Genomic DNA, 18,007 nt, shown 5'->3' with positions numbered 1-18,007 from the left:
CACTATCCCCTAAAGTCACACTGAGAAATCAGAATACCTCCAACGGGGCCCCAGATCTGAGCCAAACTGGCCTCTGCTCATGTGTCAGAGTGGGCAGAGGTGGGTTCTCTTCACATGAGCCCTCTGAGATGCTGGCTTTGTATGTGGTGTCACCCTCTGGCCCTGTCCTCAGCCACCATGAGGGTCTCTACTTTTAGATGTAGTGCATTCTCAGAAACCATGTCTTAAAGTGGACCATTTTAAGATAGAATTCTGACTATTGTGTTAGACTGCTCAGAGTGAAGAGAATCACTAGAGGAAACTGAGAAAAACGGTAAATCTTCTCAGGAAGTGAGGTTGGGTTGTATCAGGCAGTTCCTAATGAAAAGAGAGTGCAGTTTTTATGAGCCCCTATGCACTGAAGTGGGTAGAGAGAGGACAGATCAAGAGAGGAACCTGTCAGGTGCCAAGTGTTTCCTCTCAGGAGAAGGGTTAGGATATAAAACTGACTCGGAACTTCACCCATCAACCTAAATGGACACATTTCTTAGAACACGGCATCAAGGACCAAGATTAATAATACATTTTGGAGCTTACTTTTCCTGGTTATTAGGTTTGCTGTCTAGATTATGGTAGGATAGATCTAAAATAATCATTCATAAATAGTCATTGTTTATAATGAATAAACAATTCACTACCCATCTGCAGCCCCCTCCTTCTCCTCATTCCCCCACCCATGTCACCCCCACCCTAGGCAACCACAGTCTACTTTTTATCGGTATAGATTTCCCTATTCTGGACATTGCGTATAAATGGAATCATAGTACATGTGGTCTTTTGTGACTAGATTTTTTCATTTAGCATAGTTTTCCAGGTTCATTCAATTTGTAGCATGCATCAATACTTTATTCCTTTTTATCGCTGAGCAATATTCTATTGTATGGATGCACCACATTTTGTTTATCCATTCATCCATCCATTGATGGACATTTGGGTCTCCACTTTGTGGTTATTAGGAATAATGCTGTTATGAACATTTGTGTACATGCTTTTGTATGGATATATTTTCAGTCCTCTTGGATATATATCAAGGAGTAAAATATTAGTTTTCTGTGGCTGTCGTAACAAATTATCACAAATTTAGGGGCCTAAAAGAACAGAAAATTCTTCTGGTTACCAGAGTCCAAAATCAAGGAGTCAGTAGTGCCATGCTGCCTCCAAAGCTCTTGGGAAGAAGCTTTCCTTGCCTCTTCCAGCTTATGGTGGTTTCCAGTGTTCTTAGTCTTGTGGTTGCAAGACTCCAATCTCAACTTCCATCTTCACATGGCCTTGTCCTCTGATTCCCTGTCTTCTTTTCTGTCTCTTAAAAGGACTCTTGTTATTGGATTTAAGGCCCATCTGGGTAACCCAAGATGATGTCATCTAGAGGTCCTTAATCACATCTGCAATGACCCTTTTCCCAAATAAGGTCACATTCACAGGTTCCAGGACGTATTTTTTTCAGGCCACCATTCAATTCACTTTTGTTTCACTTTCACTTCCTTCATGACTAATGATTATGAGAAGCTTTTCATTAGCTTACTGGTCATGATATAAAAAAGGCTTGTGGAGGAGAAGCCATTTGAGATAGTCCAAAAGCAAAGTGAGAAGTGGGGATAAGACATTCTTGGCATAGAGCAAGTCATGCTGAGATGTTCAGGCTAAGCAAGCATGCAGCATATTTGGAAACCAGAGTGAAATCTGGTTTACCTGGATTGTAGGGTTTTTGAATGGAGGTAAAAGCTTCATTCTGAAGAACAGAGGCTATCTCTGTCTTTTGTATAGCACAGTGCCTAACACACAGACAGCACTCACTATACACTTGTGAAGATATTGAACTCACTTTATTGTGTCAACCAGTGGTCATTGGTGCCAATTCAATGCCAACCGGAATTCCCAGTTTGGGATACAGTGAAGCAGGAATCTTTATTCAGTGCAAACAGCTCAATTGTGATACAGCAAGGCCGTAACAACAGCATAGCTACGGAACAACTCAATAATGTTACAGCTCTATTATGAAGCAGCATGGCTGTGCAACAGCATGGCTGTGAGGTGACCTTGGAGTGAGGCTGCCTTGGGGAGAGGCTGCTCTGCTCTGCTTCAGTCCATTCTGCTCTGCGCTGCTATGTTCCCCTCTGCCCTGCTTTGTTGTCAGTCTGGTCTGCTCTGCTCTGTTCTTGTCTGGTCCAGTGAGAATTCGTCAGTGTTTCAGCTCCAGCCAGGAGAACACAGTCTTCTGTCTTCAGTGGAAAAAGAAAGTGTGATTCTTGAGCCAGAGGGTAGCTGACTTATATAGAGAGAAGTCCCTGGCCCTGGTCCCTCCAAAATCCTCACAGTTTGATTGATCCAAAAGGCACTGTTCTGATTGGTCAGTTGGAACTGCTCTGATTGGTTGGTATAGAAGCTAATGGGCATATAGCTGCATAGCTCCGATTGAACAGGAAAAGCCTGTGCTATTGGTTGAAATACAATCCAGGGACTCCTTTGTAAGGTCTGATTCAGGTGGTAGGAACATAGTACAGGCAGGCAGTTCAGCGTGGGAGACAGGCAGTTCAGGCTTCTCCCTGAAGTGCAGTTTGCATGAGAGGCCTGTTTAGAAATGACTGCTAGGCTCTATTTTTAAACTTGTGCCCAGTTAACCACCAGGAGCCCTTCTTGGTAGGCGTCTTCTTTCTCAGGGTCCACAATTGGAAGTGAGTGATGTGGCAGAAACTCAGTAATTCCAAATAAATACAGGGTAAAGTCTAAATAATCATACTGCTTCTATCAGACATTAAAACAAACAAATAGATAAAAGTACAAAATGATTTCATCTTAATAACATTCTGGGAGCTACTGGGAGAGCCAGCCTCCTGTTTCCATCAGCAAAGTTAAGCGGAAGCTGAAGGCAATTACCTTGAGATTGTTGCCAAACAAGGAGGAAAAATCCAACTCTGCTTTTATCTTAGTTTCACTACAGGAAACTATGCAAATTATTCAATAATGGAATAACTGAATGTCGATTGAAAACCAGGATAAATTGTTCATTAACATTTGGGAATGAGCCATATCTGTTTAAAGGACTGAAAGCCTTTTACTTGGATTCATTTTGAAATCAATGTTTCAATTTGCTTTAAAATTTGAAATAATTGTGTCCAGTTTTTTCAAAACCAAGACCTCTTAAATTCTTTTTCCCTCTGCAGCAAGGTTTTGTCTGGGAAACTATATTTGGTGTTTTTTTGTGTGTTTTTTTTTTGAACTTTTATTTATTTTAAGTGTGTTTTTCCAGGACCCATCAGCTCCAAGTCAAGTAGTTGTTTCAATTTAGTTGTGGAGGGCGCAGCTCACAGTGGCCCATGTGGGGATGGAACCAAAACCTTATTGTTCAGAGCTCACGCTCTAACCAACTGAGATAACTGGCTGCCCCCCTAGGGAAACTATATTTGTTAAGTACCTAATTAATCATTTTTCCCCATGAGAAAACCCATGTTGTTGTTGTTGCCAGCCCAAAACAAAGTTGTTAGCCTATACAGCCTTATCTTACATAAGTTAGCAGTTTCTTCAGGCTTTCTGCAATAATAGTGCAGACTTTAGAGGCTCCCCTCCCCCAAGATCTTGGGTCTCAGAACTGGGACCATGCATCCCGGTCGCCTCTCCTCAGTGTGTGAGGGTGGGGAGAGGTGAAGCCCCAGTGTAAACACAGTGCATCTTTCTGAACCATCACTTTTACTCTCTCATTTTGGAGCAACACATTGTAGAGGAAAATTTTAGAGTAAAATGCAAGACCAACATGTATTTTAAGATAAAAACACTGCAAAGAACTTACAGGGCTACTTGAATTTTGTCCCCCTATCACTGGGGTTAAGTATTAACCTTCTCCGAGAAGCTGTGCCACTGAAGGGAGGTGTTAAAAGACTCCAACTTGGAGTCTAAAACATTGTGTTTGGGAAAATTCTATGATAAGTGCTTGGGGTTAAAGGTTAGCCCCTACTGACCCGACCCCAAGGAAAGCCGGATTTGCTCTCCCCTGTGGATGGGGAAGACTGGACTCTCCTGACCCCTCAGGGAGAGGGGGGTCTGTAAGCCGCAGGGAGACTGTAAGCTGCAGAGATTGAAGGGAGAGGGAGAGAGCGATGGGCAACACTTGGGAAATCCCCATACATCTTGAGTAAAAGCTGTTAAACCCATTGGTTGGGTGGGTTTTTGTTTGTTTGTGTGCAGGGGACAGTTCTGCAAAACTGAAGCAAGGGCTGAATGGGGTGCCCTGTGGAGGTATTAGCAAAGTCATGAGGACCCACAGGGCCAGGGGAAGGTCAACCCCCAGGGGAACAGAGGTCATGGAGGGAGTGGGGACATCTACTGACCCCCAAACTTGGAAGACAGAGTAGGATATTAGGCAATCCTCAAGGGTAACATTGAGTTACTCATGTTTTGTTAGCTTTTCAAATAAACTTGTATTATTAATTGAAAGTATACCTTCTAAACACTCCTTTAACAGTGCTCCTTCCATGACAAGCATGGGGACAGAGCTTTTTGTGAAGGCTTCCAAGACCTGGGGCTGTGTGGCTACCTCTCCATCGCTGGGCAGGTCCCACCACTCAGGGCTCCGGGTGTGTTGAGCAATGGCTGCCGGCATCCTGGGTCCCAGCATCCTGGGTCCCAGCATACCTGCCGTTCCGGTCTCTCTTGGAAGGACCAAAAGCTGTCAAGGGTAGGGCCCCAGCAGCTCACACTTTCACCAAGGCCGCTCCTGTGCGTGGCCCCTTGGAGGTCAAGAATGCCTTGGTAACTATGTTTATTTTTTTTTTAAGGTGTTTAACATATTTAAAAAAAGAGAAGATATGCCAAAACAGGGTCACAAAAATTGTGGTACTTTAAGAATGTTCACAGGTGACAAATGAGAACTTTTAACAAATGCAAACACCAGTGTAACCTCATCAGGAAATAATTTCTGAAGTCTAATTTCGGGCTTTGATGAATGCGAGGCCTCAGGCAGTGGGCCCAGTGACAAGCCCAGCCTCTAACCGAGACTTTGGAAACCAAAGGACTCTTAACCCCCTGGCCCAGGTGAAGTCTGGATCCCCGGAACCCAAAGTTCTTGCTCCCCTCTCAGGCAGAGGAAGGAAAAACACCTCTACTCAGAGACCCAGTTAATTTATCCAGCCGGTTGTCCTGCCTCACAGGGATGGCCTCCTATCACCATCAGAAAACTCCTGACCTTGAGTTGTTTAATTTGCCCCAAGGATGGATTGGAGGCTGCCCTACCCACGCTCTTTTTCCTATTTTTGACTGCCTAAGTGTCTCGGGGTCCAGGACCAGTGGCAAGTAATTAGAGAAACTGTGGGAGTTGGTGGGTGGCTGGCTTCTCAGCTTAGTTGAATCACAGGACTAAGCTGAGTTCAACAATAAGGCACCAGGGTAGCCGGTCAGGACTGGGCAGGAGGATATGGGCCTTCCGGGACACGGGTGGGGTCCGGCTCTAAGGACTTCGAGGCTTGGAAGGCGCATGGGCATACTTATTATTCTTTAAATGGTGTTGGTCGTGTTTATTTTATCATTCTTTAAATGGCATGTGATAGAATTTGAATCTTTAAAAAAGTTAAAAAATACATTGTGTCTTCTCAAATCCCTTTTGGAACAACATGAGGTATAAATACATGAGGAAATGAATATGCAAATAGATAAAATAGTGTGTTTATTCTGAATGCTTCTTTTTCTCCCCTAGCGTCTGGTCAACATTTCCAATGAAGACATACATGTTCATATTTTACCCCCACAAACCAAATACTTTCAGATCAAGTATGTAAAAAAGGTAAACATTTTTTTTTTGGGGGGGCGGGGAATTTTGGGGAACAGTGTGTTTTTCCAGGACCCATCAGTTCCATGTCAAGTCATTGTTTTCAATCTAGTTGTGGAGGGCTCAGCTCACTGGCCCATGTGGGAATCGAACCAGCGACCTGGGTGTTATGAGCACTACACTCTAACCACTGAGCCAACCGGCCGCCCCAGTAAACGTTGTTTGATGGCCTGTTGTCCCCTGGTGTTCTTTGTGGGGTTGTGCTTTTCGGTGTCCTGGGTCAGCTTGCGATGGGGGTGTCGAGTGTTGTCGCCACAGTCCTGCTCTCTGCGTGCTCTGTGCCAACAAGAGCCCACTTTTCTTCTAGGAGCACCGCCTTGTCCCCGGCTTGTCCCTTACAGTCACCACTACATTCTCACCAGACGAGTGGCGATACTATTATGATTGCATCCGTGTTCACTGTAAGGTAAGTTTCTTAAAATCATGTTTTTGGGGGTAGGGAGTGGTGTCAAAACTAATATCCTCAAGGGAAGAAGAAAGAGAGATGGAATGACCAATATGAAGTTTCTCAGCCCAACCCCTGGTGTTCCTTGTTCAGCCTGTCTGAGTGGCTCGAGAGTCCTTGTCCAGTGACGTGGGTCCCAGTTGGTAATGCGCTAGGCTGCCGAGAACTGGGGCAGAGCCGGGAGACACTGTTTGCTGCATGTTTCCCTCCTGCCCTGGCCTAAAAACCTCATTTATCACCTGTGGGAGTTGGTGAAGGCTTTTCAAATAACTTTAACACACTCTTTTAAGTGCTAGGTTAAAAAATTAGCAACACTCCACAGATGTGTTTTTAAACACTGAAGACTGAATGGTATCCTGTGTGGGAATGTCCGCAGAGGCAGCCCTGGGGGTCTGCAGGGCGGTGGGAGCCTGTGGGCCTGACCCCAGATGGCTGTGCTGTGTGAGTTCTTAGGAGCCTTTTCTAGGTCACCTAACTCATCCTTTGGCCTCCAGCCAGAGTCCCCTCCACATGCTGTCAATCCTTCTCTTAAAACGGTCACTTTCACCCTTGCCTCTGCTCTACATTCCAGCCCCAACTCTTGTAAAAGTTGAGAAGCCTTAAGGTGAACTAAATTTAATTTTTCAAAACTATAACAGTAGAGTATGCTTTAGTAACAAACAAGTTTCCATTTTTAAAAAGGAAAAACAAAACAAAAACGAAACCAGAATATAGCTTCTTTCAGGAGGCATATTCTGTTTACCAAGAACAAAAATCCCCAGGCCAGGAGTGATACAGAGTGCCCCAGCGCGTTTCCTGCTACCTAATAGGAATGCTAGTAATACCTTGCGTTTATGAAGTACTTTTCACCTTTTAAGGCCGTCACCTGCTTTCATTCTCAAAAGCACCTTTAAGGAAAGGCAGAGTTTTCCCCTTTGGCAAAGGAAGAAACAGGCCTGGAGAGGTTAAAGGTCATGCACAAGGTCATACATTATGCAGGACTGGAAGCGGCCCTCCGCCCCCTTCCAGCTCACTGTGTACTAACCAGGAGTCTGGATCCGCTGATTCTGTGCTGGTTTCTCTTTCTCTCAGGCCACTAACAACCTATAACTTTCTGAAATAGAAACTATTTCCCTATAACTTTCTGAAATAGAAACAAACACACTGCTGTCTTCCTGTCTACATGAAGGCGTCATTACCTTTAGCGTTCCTGGATAATAGTGAATATAATGTCAATGAAATGTATTTACATTTTCTTACACTTTGTTTATAGCAAAGGAAACTCAGTATTTGAAATGGTGTATTTAAGCACTCAGGCTTCTTAAGGAAATTTTTTTTTTTTCTTTTTGGGGAAATATTTTTTAATGATAGAAAACAAAATAGGAAATTAAGTATCTACAAGTCCATTTTTAAAAATTATAATCTTCAGTATGGTCAACTTGACTGTTTTCCCATCAATTTCAGGGTGATGATACTTTGGTTATTCCCATCCATGCCTATCCTGTCACGAACACCCTGGACTTTCCCTCATTTATAAATCTATCAAATGTTCTACTTGGTGAAAGGTGAGTTACTAAAATGCACTACCAAATGTCATAGGATGGGAAAAGTTAAGAGATACTCACATATATAAAAACTCAGATTTGTATTTTTCCTAATGGAAGGTTATCTTTCTAGCTGAGTTAGACTGAACTTGTAGTTGCAAAGGAAAACAAAACAAAACAATAACAACAACAACAAAAACACACCAAAAAAACCCAGCTCAAACTATCATAAGCAAGAAAGGGAATTTATTGGGTCATTTAACTGAAAGGTGCAAGGTGAATCTTCAGGCATGGCTGGGTCCCAGGGTTTTGGTTGCAGGATCCGGGCCCTCCCCTTATCTTGGTTTTCTGCAGGTTTCTTTCGTAGCAGGCTCCTCTTCATGGGGGCAAGACAGGTGCCAGAAATTCCAAATACTATTGGCAACAGGGGTGGGTGGAGGGGCTAGAGGGGTTGGGGGTATTTAAGCAGAAGTGTCAGGGTGGAGGCTTATGGACCAACTTGAATCTCATGCCCATCCTTTATCCAGTCTCTGTTTTTAGATGAAGGGGGAAATGGAGGCAAGAAAGACAAAAGACAGTGACTATGGAAGCCACATCTCAGATTCCCCCTCCTTCTTGTTGGGAAAAGAGTTAATTCCAGTTGTAATTTAAGATACGTCTTGTTTGTTTCAGTAAATATTATGAAATACCTATTACCAGGCACAATGCATTCTGTCCCTAGGGATATAACAAAGATGGACATTGCGCTGGTGGGTATTGAGATATAATGGCCATACCAGTTGTTAAAATATTGAATACGTCTCTGCTGCTTGGGAAATATATACTGTCCTGAGTAACCCCCCATCCCTCCATCTCAGTTGCCTGGCCCCTCTCCTGCCTTCCCCTCACCTCCCAATGATTCAGCAACGAAGTTGTTAATACCTAGCAATTTGGGTGGGGGAGGCACCTGCAGGATGGGGTTCCAGCCTCATATTCTTTCTAATTGAGTACCGCCTGCGAAGTCCCAATTGGTTGATATTTTGAATGTCACCCACGGTAAAAAGAATAGCCAAAGGTTCTGATTCTGAAGGTCTTAGAGTCTAATGGGGAAAGAGGCATATTATCAATTAATTACACCATTTGCTAAGTTCTGTAATAGAGGCACACACAGGGTCCTGTGTACGCCCAGAAGAGGGAGCACAGAACTGACTGTAGAGCTGGGGAAAGTCCTCATTCCTATGGGGGTGACATCTGGTTACCTAAGAGGGCACCATGGGGGTGGGGTGTGAGGATGACATTCCAGGCAGGGAAATAGCATGTACAAAGGCATGGCGGCAACAGAAAACATGGGCTACACTTGTAGGTGCTGGATTTTAATCCAGCCAGTAAACTGGCAAATACTAGATGTCCCTTGACATAGGCCCGGACAGTGAGCAAAGACTGTGGACTTCAGCATGCTATGGGGGTCAAAGCAAGTTCAAGTACTTGCAGGCAGCACTGCCCAAGGAGGCGGGTACAAGCTGCTACAGTTAGAGAGAGGGGCAACTGAACCCTGTTGTAGTAAGGGGGATCAATGAATGTGAGTTTTAGGACCCTTTCTTTTTAGTACCATGTTGTCCTTGAGTGAAACCCCCAAATTTAGATCTGGAACAATTGCCTTGGTTCAGCTGATGTGTGACCCTCTTCTCCCACCCTCCCACCTTCCCATGAGCTTCTGACTCACCCTCCCTTTGTACTTTTTTTTTTTAAAACAACTCCTTAAGAATTACAAATAATATATACAAAATAATTTATAATAATCTGTACAAATTAAAGAATAACAAAATAATATAATGAACAATTGTTTTAAGGCATAACACATTTCCAGTAACTTTGCAACCACTATACTGAATTGTGTGATAATCATTTCTTTGATTTATTTTAATAGTTTTAACACAGACGTATGTACCCCTAAATAACACATTGTTTAGTTTTGCCAGTATTTGATCTTTACATAAATGAAATCATACTATATGTAAGTTCTTTTGTAACTTGCTTTTTTCATTTAATATTATATTTTTGTGTTCAGTTGTGTTAATGCATATAGTATATAGTTCATGGCTATAGTATCTACTGTGTATGGATATACCACAATTTTTTTATCTGCTCTACTGCTAATGGACCTATGGGTTGTTTTCACTGTTTTCTTTTGCTATGCCCAACATTGCTGTTGTATATCCTTGTACATGGCCTGGGGCACATGTTTTAGAGTTTCTCCTTGGTACACACCTAGAAGTGGAATTACAGGTTGAGCACAAGTTCAATGTTACTGTGTAATGTCAAATTGTTTTCCAAAATGGTTTTACCCATTCACATACCCACCTGCAGTACATGAAAATTTGTTTTCCTACATCACTGCCAACAATGGGTACTATCAGATTTTTGCATTTTGGGTGAAATATAGTCTTGGCTCCTTGTTCTTCTATTATGTTTATTTTCCCCAAAACATTCTGCCAAAATTCTATCCCAGTGCTTCCTCCCTTCCCCTCATCAACCCTTCCTGTCTTCACCTAGTCCTCAGTATTAAGTGGTCTGTTCAGGGGCCCCAAGATTCACCTAACAAAGGTGCATCTCTCCTGGTCAGACTTACTCACTCTATGCATTTTGAGGCCAAACATAGCTATTTGCTTTAAATGGGTGAATACAGCAATTTTGATGAAAACCAAAGTGGCAGGAAACAGCTAACTTCCTAGTCCTTTCCTTCGTTCCCTTCCTTCCTTCCTTCCTTCCTTCCTTCCTTCCTTCCTTCCTTCCTTCCTTCTTTCCTTCCTTCCTTTTCTTTATATTTTCCTTTCCCGCCACAAATTACTTTTTGTTTGGACCATAAACCAGGCTTATGAGAACACGTTTTAATAAACTGGCAAAAATGATATGCCTTATAATGCAGGAATCAGTCTTGGTTCTTAAACCACAAATCTACCAACTTTCCTAGAGGCTTTTCCGGAGCTATTTTGTACATAATGCCCTTCATTTGTAATCAGAATGAACATTTCAGCTAAACAGTTTATTACACTGAGTTATTGTGTATAATTATGTTGTATTTAAAAAAATATTTCAAAAGATAAGCATGCTACTTTCTTCCTACAAACATTCTGGCAGCTGGCAGTGCCTTCCCAAGACTTTATGCACTTTACTTAATGGGTTTTTACCAGCTTTTAACTACCCAAACCACCTTCGGCTACATTCAATCCAAAACGTTTGGTAGCAGAACTCACAAGGGTGAGTATGTGAATGGCTTTTCACACAACATGTTCTCTAGTAATCCTAGGCCGCCTTGGGAATTGAAGGTGTCATTTGAGTAGATTGTTTATTTGGCATTTATTCATTCAACACATCTTTATTGAATGCCTACTATGTGTCAGGCACTCTGTTGGATACTGAGGATGCAGAGATTAAGACCTGATATCACGATTACATGGACAATTGAAATGTCTAATCCAGTGTATTCTGAGGAAGGACACCGAAGCCAGTGTGAGGGGTCAGAGGCAGGCGGGAGGGGAAGCTCAGAGAGGCCTTGCTAGAGGAGAACGTGTCTGAACTGGGTTTTGAAGGATAAGTAGGAGTCAGCCAGCAGAAGAAGGGAGCAGAGTATGAAAGAACAGGGGTCTTTCAGGTAATGCAGTAGCTTGGGCAGTCAGAGACGTGAAATGGCACAGCTGCTTGGGCCGGTCTGGGGCATCTGTGTGACTGGATGTGGGTTACAAGAACTGAGGCAGGGGGAGTAAGGAGAGGGCTTAGCAAGACAGGCTTTGCTGGGAAATGCAGATTTTACCCTGAAGCCACCAGTGAAAGGCTTAAACAGAGAAATGACACAGCGCTGTCTACCTTTTAGAAACCTCAATCTGGTGCCCCATGCAGACAGGCGGAGGTGGTGTGGCCAGGACCGCTGTGGTGAGCCAGGCATGAGACAGCGGAGCATCTGGAACACTTCAAAAATGGGCAATGATTGCAAACATTTAAATGTGGCAGTAGGGTCTTAGGTCAGGTTCCTTAGAAGCAGAAACAAGCATGCATTGTGCATGATTTATTAAGGCGTAACCCTTAAAGAGGGAAGGGTAAAGGTGGAGTGCCTGGTCCCCCAACCAAGGGCAGTTATCTGGAGAAGGTCAAGGTGAGTCATCAGTCACACCGCTCCCAGAGCTGGGCGACGGGTGCACCAGCGGGTGCAGGAGAATGCCACCAGTGTCCACTACAAATGTATGACAAGCAAGCTGGTCCTTGACTTACACATCTACTTGTCAGCACTCCATCTGGCTTCATCTGGCTCTGGAATTGTACTTTCATGGAATGATGGTATGGATTCCATGAGCAATTGAACTGATAGGAGCTGTCGCCTGGCAGAGGCAATAATCTAGTGGATTGTGCCCTGATTGGGCAGTGCAGGATTGAGGCACTCCAGCAGAACCATCACCAGATGCCCTCCCTCCCCACGACAGGGAAGGGGGTCGGGGCAGCCTCAGGACTTTCCTCAGTGGTAGCAAGAGGCGGCTGGTGGGAGTGGGCCTGCCCACATGAGAGCAGGAATAAGAGTTCATTGCAGAAAACAATGGAAAAGACAGCAAAGCCTACTAGAAGTCACTCTGCTTTTGAATAGCGCCATGTACCAACAATTCTAAATCTGATTAGTGACAAAATACTCCTCCCTGCAAGCCACTGCTCAGAAGCATAAGAAATGATCACCTCGTTTGTGATCTCTAGTCTCCCTGTGGTCTCCAAGTTTGCCGCCCTTGTGTTTGTTTCTATCAGTATTGCCTTACCTGTGCGGCCCACTGGGCCCTCTCCCTCAGTGCTGAACTGCAGTCTAGCTCCTGCTCTTTCTCTGCCTCATATGCACCTGACCCCCATATGCACATGAATACCTCCTTCGGGGGCTGCTTGTGAGATCAGGCTGTGGGACCAGAAAGAGATTCACCTCTGAACGCTGTCTCTCGGAGCTTGTCCAGCTACATGGCAGCCTCTGAGCCCAACCTCACTGGGTTCTCCTACCTGCCCCACCCCACCCAGAGGGCAGCTCCAGCCAGCACCTCCTGTAGCTCTGCCATCTCCTGTCACTGTGTCTTCAGTACCTGGGATGCCTGGCTGCTTGCAGTTCTGCCTCTGGCTCATTTTACTCTCCTGAGTCCCTCAACCTCAGTCTTGCCTTTTGTACCTCCTTACAGCAAGCCCAGGATGGCTTTCTAAGGAATGTTTAGATTGTTGGAAGAGAGTGAAGAAGTAGTCCACCAATCTTCAAATCTTGTCTGTTGAAGACTACTTTTTAATCGTCAACTTATCATTGTTTCACCATTCATTCATTCATTCATTCATTCATTCATTCATTCATCCATCCATCCATTCTGATTTTGGCCTGTTGGCTCCCAATTTGTAGTTTCTGATTTAAATTCTGTTGATCTGCTCGGTTTGGTCTACATGGATGTGGCCCACACAGTTTGTTTTTTTTAAAAACATTTGAATTAGCTGCCAATGTTTGAAAATCAAAAGATTTCTCATAAAAATTTAGATTTCCACTTTTTCTGAAAAGAAAAAAAAGGGAAGCTCCAGCAGTACTGGGCTCACATTCCTGGATGAGCCACTCCATTCATCTGGGATGGAATAGAAGCACCTCTTTAGAAGGCAGTGCCTTGCCCAACTCACCTCAGTCCATATCAGCTCACACTCAGCCCTCTTCACTCATTTTTGTTACCTTCCTGGCCCATAAGGTCTTTCAGTAAAGAAACTGAAAAGAAGACCAGGAAATACAGTGTTGTGTTTAACAGCATAAACCCCTAAGGCTCTGGAGCCATTCTGCCTAGATTCCAATGCAGGCTCTACTTCATGCTGGCTGTGTGACTCTGAAAAGTGATAGCCTCTCTGTGCCTCTCAGAAGCCTCATCTATAAAATACAGTTCATAAGAGTACCTACCTCATAGAATTATTCTGAGGATTAAATGAGTTAAAATAGAATATATTAATAGCAATAATAGTTAAAAGTTTTTAATACTTAGTAGTAAGAATAGTGCTTAGTATATAGTTAGTGATTTGTATTAGCTATCACCGTCATCACCACCACCACCACCACCACCACCACCACCACCATCACCAAAGAGATTTTTACCTCAGGAATGAACAAACGAGACCCAGCCAATTTGGCTTACATATTAACAAAGGTAGACAACATATGGAGAAATTGCCATAAGAGGCTTGGTGTGGGAAGCTGGTGGCTAAGTTGAAGGTGGGCTTCCAACACTGAGTGACTGGGCTGATGGCAAAGGGGGGATGTGTGAGGTCCCCAAAACAGCCTGTCAGAAACTGCACAAGCTGGAGGGAGTGGCCCAATGGCAGTTCCACAGAGGGACAGAGCAGGGAGTGAGATGGGGGATGGCTGCAGGTCTAGGATGGAGAACTTCTTTCTCCTGGCATTTATACTTCTAAAAAGTTTTATTGAGATATAATTCACATATAAAATGTACTAATTTAAAATGTACAGTTCAATGGTTTTTTAGTATATGCAACAATCAATTTTAGAACATTTTCATCACTGCACACCCACTCTTCATTTCCCCTCCAAATTTCCTAGCCTCAGGCAAATTTTAATTTACGTTCTATCTCTATAAATTTATCTATTCTGACAATTCATTATGTCGTCTTCTGCGACTGATTGGGCTGTTACTACTTTTCCGCTATTTTGAATAAAGCTGTTATAAACATTTATGTATTTGTTTTTATGTGCATATATGTTTTCATTTCTGTTGGGTATATACCTAGGAGTGGAATTGCTGGGTTATGTGGTAACTGTTTCACATTTCGAGGAACTGCGAATTTGCTTTCTAAGGTGGCTGCACCATTTTTTATTCTTACCAGCCGTGTATGAAAGTTCCAGTGGCACTTAGATTTTTAAATGACAGAGTAAAGCCACCATTTCCACAGCTAACACAAAAAAATACTGTACATTATGGAGAAGGACAAAGGTCATGAGAGACCATAAATTCAGCAGAAGTAGATTCAGAAGGATATATTTTCTCTTTGCATATAGAATTGATTTAGACAACGGCTAAAAGTTGTAGGATTTGCATTTAATACCACTAAGTTTGCTTTCTTACTTGAGGTTGCATCTGGGGAGAAGCAACCATGGTCTGGGTAGAGTTTCTCCAAGGAATGGATAGCACCTCAGTACATTTTCCACAAGGTCATGAAGTAGACTTGTATACATTCATCAACTGCATTTTCGTTGGCTGGATTTGATGCTGGTAAATTTTACTGACTTAGATAAAATTCCACGTGGACATTTGCCAACTACCTATAAACAACCGTGGTGGCTTAAGAGCTGGTAAAATATATTTGACAGCCTCTGTAAATAACAAAAAGTTGCATTCCAGGTTCTGTCCAACATCTCTAAATCAAACACGGTGGGGCGCAGAGGACTCTCAGCTCCTTTTCCCGTCTGTAGGTTGAAACTGTGCTTTATAACTAGGTAAACCTAACCATCACGCCTGGTTAAAATCTTGTAATCATATCTTAGAGAGTACTGTAGATAAAATACAATCTTACCCTTCCTATATACACAAGTAGATGAGAATACGTTTATGTTAGGTATTTAAATTTTATATTTTCCCATTGCCATGGTTCTAGAAAGATTCATGTGAATTCATCATGTTCTGCAGTTTCTCAAGCAGTGTCTACCTGGCACCATATAACTGGTTGAAATCTGGAGCAAATCCAGTCAGTTGACCAGTTGATCTCTCCATATGGCATCAACTTATCCCCCCTGTACCAGGCTGTCTCCACTGACCAGCTGGTCAGTGTGCTATAGACAAAGCTGTCATGAACGTCACCCGGGTCCTCTCCCGGATGCCCTTCCACTTCCCCTGTTTCCACTATGGGCCTGGTGCCATGGGCAGGGCAGCCATGTTGCTCTCCTAGCAAGTGGAACCATGCGTGCATCTCAGGGCTACAATGCTCCCTAGACCACGGTCCACATTAACGACTCTAACAGAAAAGGTCCCGGCTACTCCATTCCAAGGCCAGGATATTTTAATCTCTGGGACTTTAACATCATTAATTTCAGAATTTACCAAAGGATACTTTCCTTTAGCAGAGAACCTCATGGCTTTTTTATAAAGTGTGGGAATACCCAGGGTCAGAATGGTATGTCCGAATGATACCAAATTCCCTCACTGCCCCTGGAGTTCAAAGCCTCTGTGCCTCGGGAGAATGTGCATTCTTAAACTAGCCCTGAGAAGGGAATGTGGATGGTGACAGTTGGCCCCATCATAAGCAACCAGGTCCTGTCTTGCATTGTGCCACTGAAGAGCTGTATGTGAGGGGCCTGAGAACCAGCTGTAACTGGCTTAGAATGAGGGTGTCAGGATGAGACTATAAAGATGATTTCCAGAAGGAGTTTTTGAATCCACGTTTTTCAGCTTGTCAAGGGAAACATGCTTCTTCTTTGTACTAGCGTCTCATTTTGTGTCCCAAACTCAAAGTTGATTCTAAGGAGCAGCAGCATTTTATGAAAACATTCCGACAAGGATGATGAGCTTGTCCACACACTTGTTTATTCCTTCAGCCCCTGCTTGGGTATATCCAGCAGTAGGGAACGTATGTTTTAAAATTGCTTCAAAATTGATATTTAGGTAAAACGTCACTGTCACTTAACAATTGCCTGAATTTTTTCTGCATGAAAAATTTCCCCATATTTTGTAGTTAAAATGTCTTTGATTTAATATCTCTTTGCTAACCTAGTTAGTATTGGTCTAGTTACTCATCTTGACCCTGTCTCTTGTTATAAATTTTAGAAGGAAAAGAAAATCATCCGGCTCCTAAACCACAGGGATCTGTATTAATAGTACGAAAAAGGCATACATGCCTCCCCTTTCATTTAGCAGAAGTGGTTGCCAACTTGAGACAGTCAACAAAGGGAACTTTTAGTGAAAGACCTAAGTTAGTTTTGCTTTCTTTTGAAAATTTTTCCTCCCAAAATGTTGAATTCTAGACTTTTGCCTTTTGAGAAAGCAGTGAAAGCCTGAAACACCTAAAATCGCGAAAGCCAATAGTGACCTTATTAAAGCCTAGCTTGAAAATTATAGTACTCTGCTCTTCTCCCTTAAATTTTGTGCAAATTTGATTTGGAAAATTGCTCAGTTGGTTTGCGTGGGGCTAAGGGATGGAGCAGCACACATTTATGGTCAGTCAGTATCCAGAGAAAATGAAAGTGTGTACCAGGGGCAGCAGTTAAAGGTGTAGTACTTTTCTTGTTTCAGGTCTTCTGGTCCTTGCACAAATTCTTGGAATGATTCATTAAATTCAACAGCGTATATATTTTGTGGCTACTATGAAAACTAAGTATTATGGACTAAGCAGTAAGAAACTAAAATATTATAATAAGTAGGTATGGATTAATTCTCAGTTCTAATATTTAATATAATATAAGGAGTTTCAGTGTTTACCCAAAGCACATGCCTAGAAGAAGCGAAGGCAAAAATTGTGGATGATTTTCAGTCCTGAAGAAACACCCCTAAACGGAAAGTGTTTTCTGGGCACTCCTCCTCCTGCTTGGTTTATACAGCTGTCAAATGTCACACCAAACACTCTACAAGCAGCCGCATATGGTCACTGCTGCTGCTGCTCTGATGCCCGCATCACAGGTTTTTGATACCAACACACACACACACACACACACACACACACACACACTTTTAATATGGTTTCTAGAATGTGATTATCTAATGCTTGTCAAAATATTTAGAGTACAGTAACTAGCAACCAGTGAACTGAATTGTGCTTCTTAAATAGTTGCTTTCTCTTACACGTACCCCAAATTTCTCACTAAAAACTCTTGTATACTACAATTTCAAACCCAGAAGTATTTGAATTTAAGTTGCTTTCCTTTAAAAATGTATTTCTTATTCCACTGCCCAGTGGTCTTTTTGTTCTAATCATTGCTGATGGGTAAGCCACGAGGACGGCCAAGCTGGCAGCTGGTGTCCTGCTGGCTGTTTCAGGCCAAACATCATTATAGGTCATTTAGCTGCAAGGAAGTGTCATTTGAATGCAGCCAGCATGTGGCTTCTTCTACCCTCTGTTTTGAAAGAGGAAAACTCTACTGCCTGTTTTAGTGTATCCTCTTTATTTTCTCCCAATAAATACTATGTTTTTCTCCATAAAAAGGAAATCAGTCTGCAGGAGACT

General features: G+C 42.9%; 1 protein-coding gene across 3 annotated transcripts in view; it reads left to right on the top strand.

Moving 5' to 3' along the window:
• The window catches only part of CFAP221 (cilia and flagella associated protein 221), a 103,837-nt gene that overhangs the window by 5,221 nt on the left and 80,609 nt on the right, over window positions 1-18,007 (top strand). For 2 of the 3 annotated variants that reach the window (XM_074335277.1, XM_074335274.1), the window contains exons 4-6: window positions 5,723-5,809; window positions 6,162-6,260; window positions 7,743-7,843. In XM_074335277.1, the coding sequence (XP_074191378.1) occupies window positions 5,723-5,809; window positions 6,162-6,260; window positions 7,743-7,843 (287 nt within the window). Of the gene's footprint in view, window positions 1-5,722; window positions 5,810-6,161; window positions 6,261-7,742; window positions 7,844-18,007 lie in introns of those variants that run through there. The other variant, XM_074335279.1, reaches the window with a different exon arrangement.

This window comes from Rhinolophus sinicus, linkage group LG01 (assembly GCF_036562045.2).
Source record: "Rhinolophus sinicus isolate RSC01 linkage group LG01, ASM3656204v1, whole genome shotgun sequence".
Lineage (NCBI taxonomy): Eukaryota > Metazoa > Chordata > Mammalia > Chiroptera > Rhinolophidae > Rhinolophus > Rhinolophus sinicus.
Note: the sequence above shows the minus strand (reverse complement) of the source record. Positions and strands in the feature narration are given on the sequence as shown.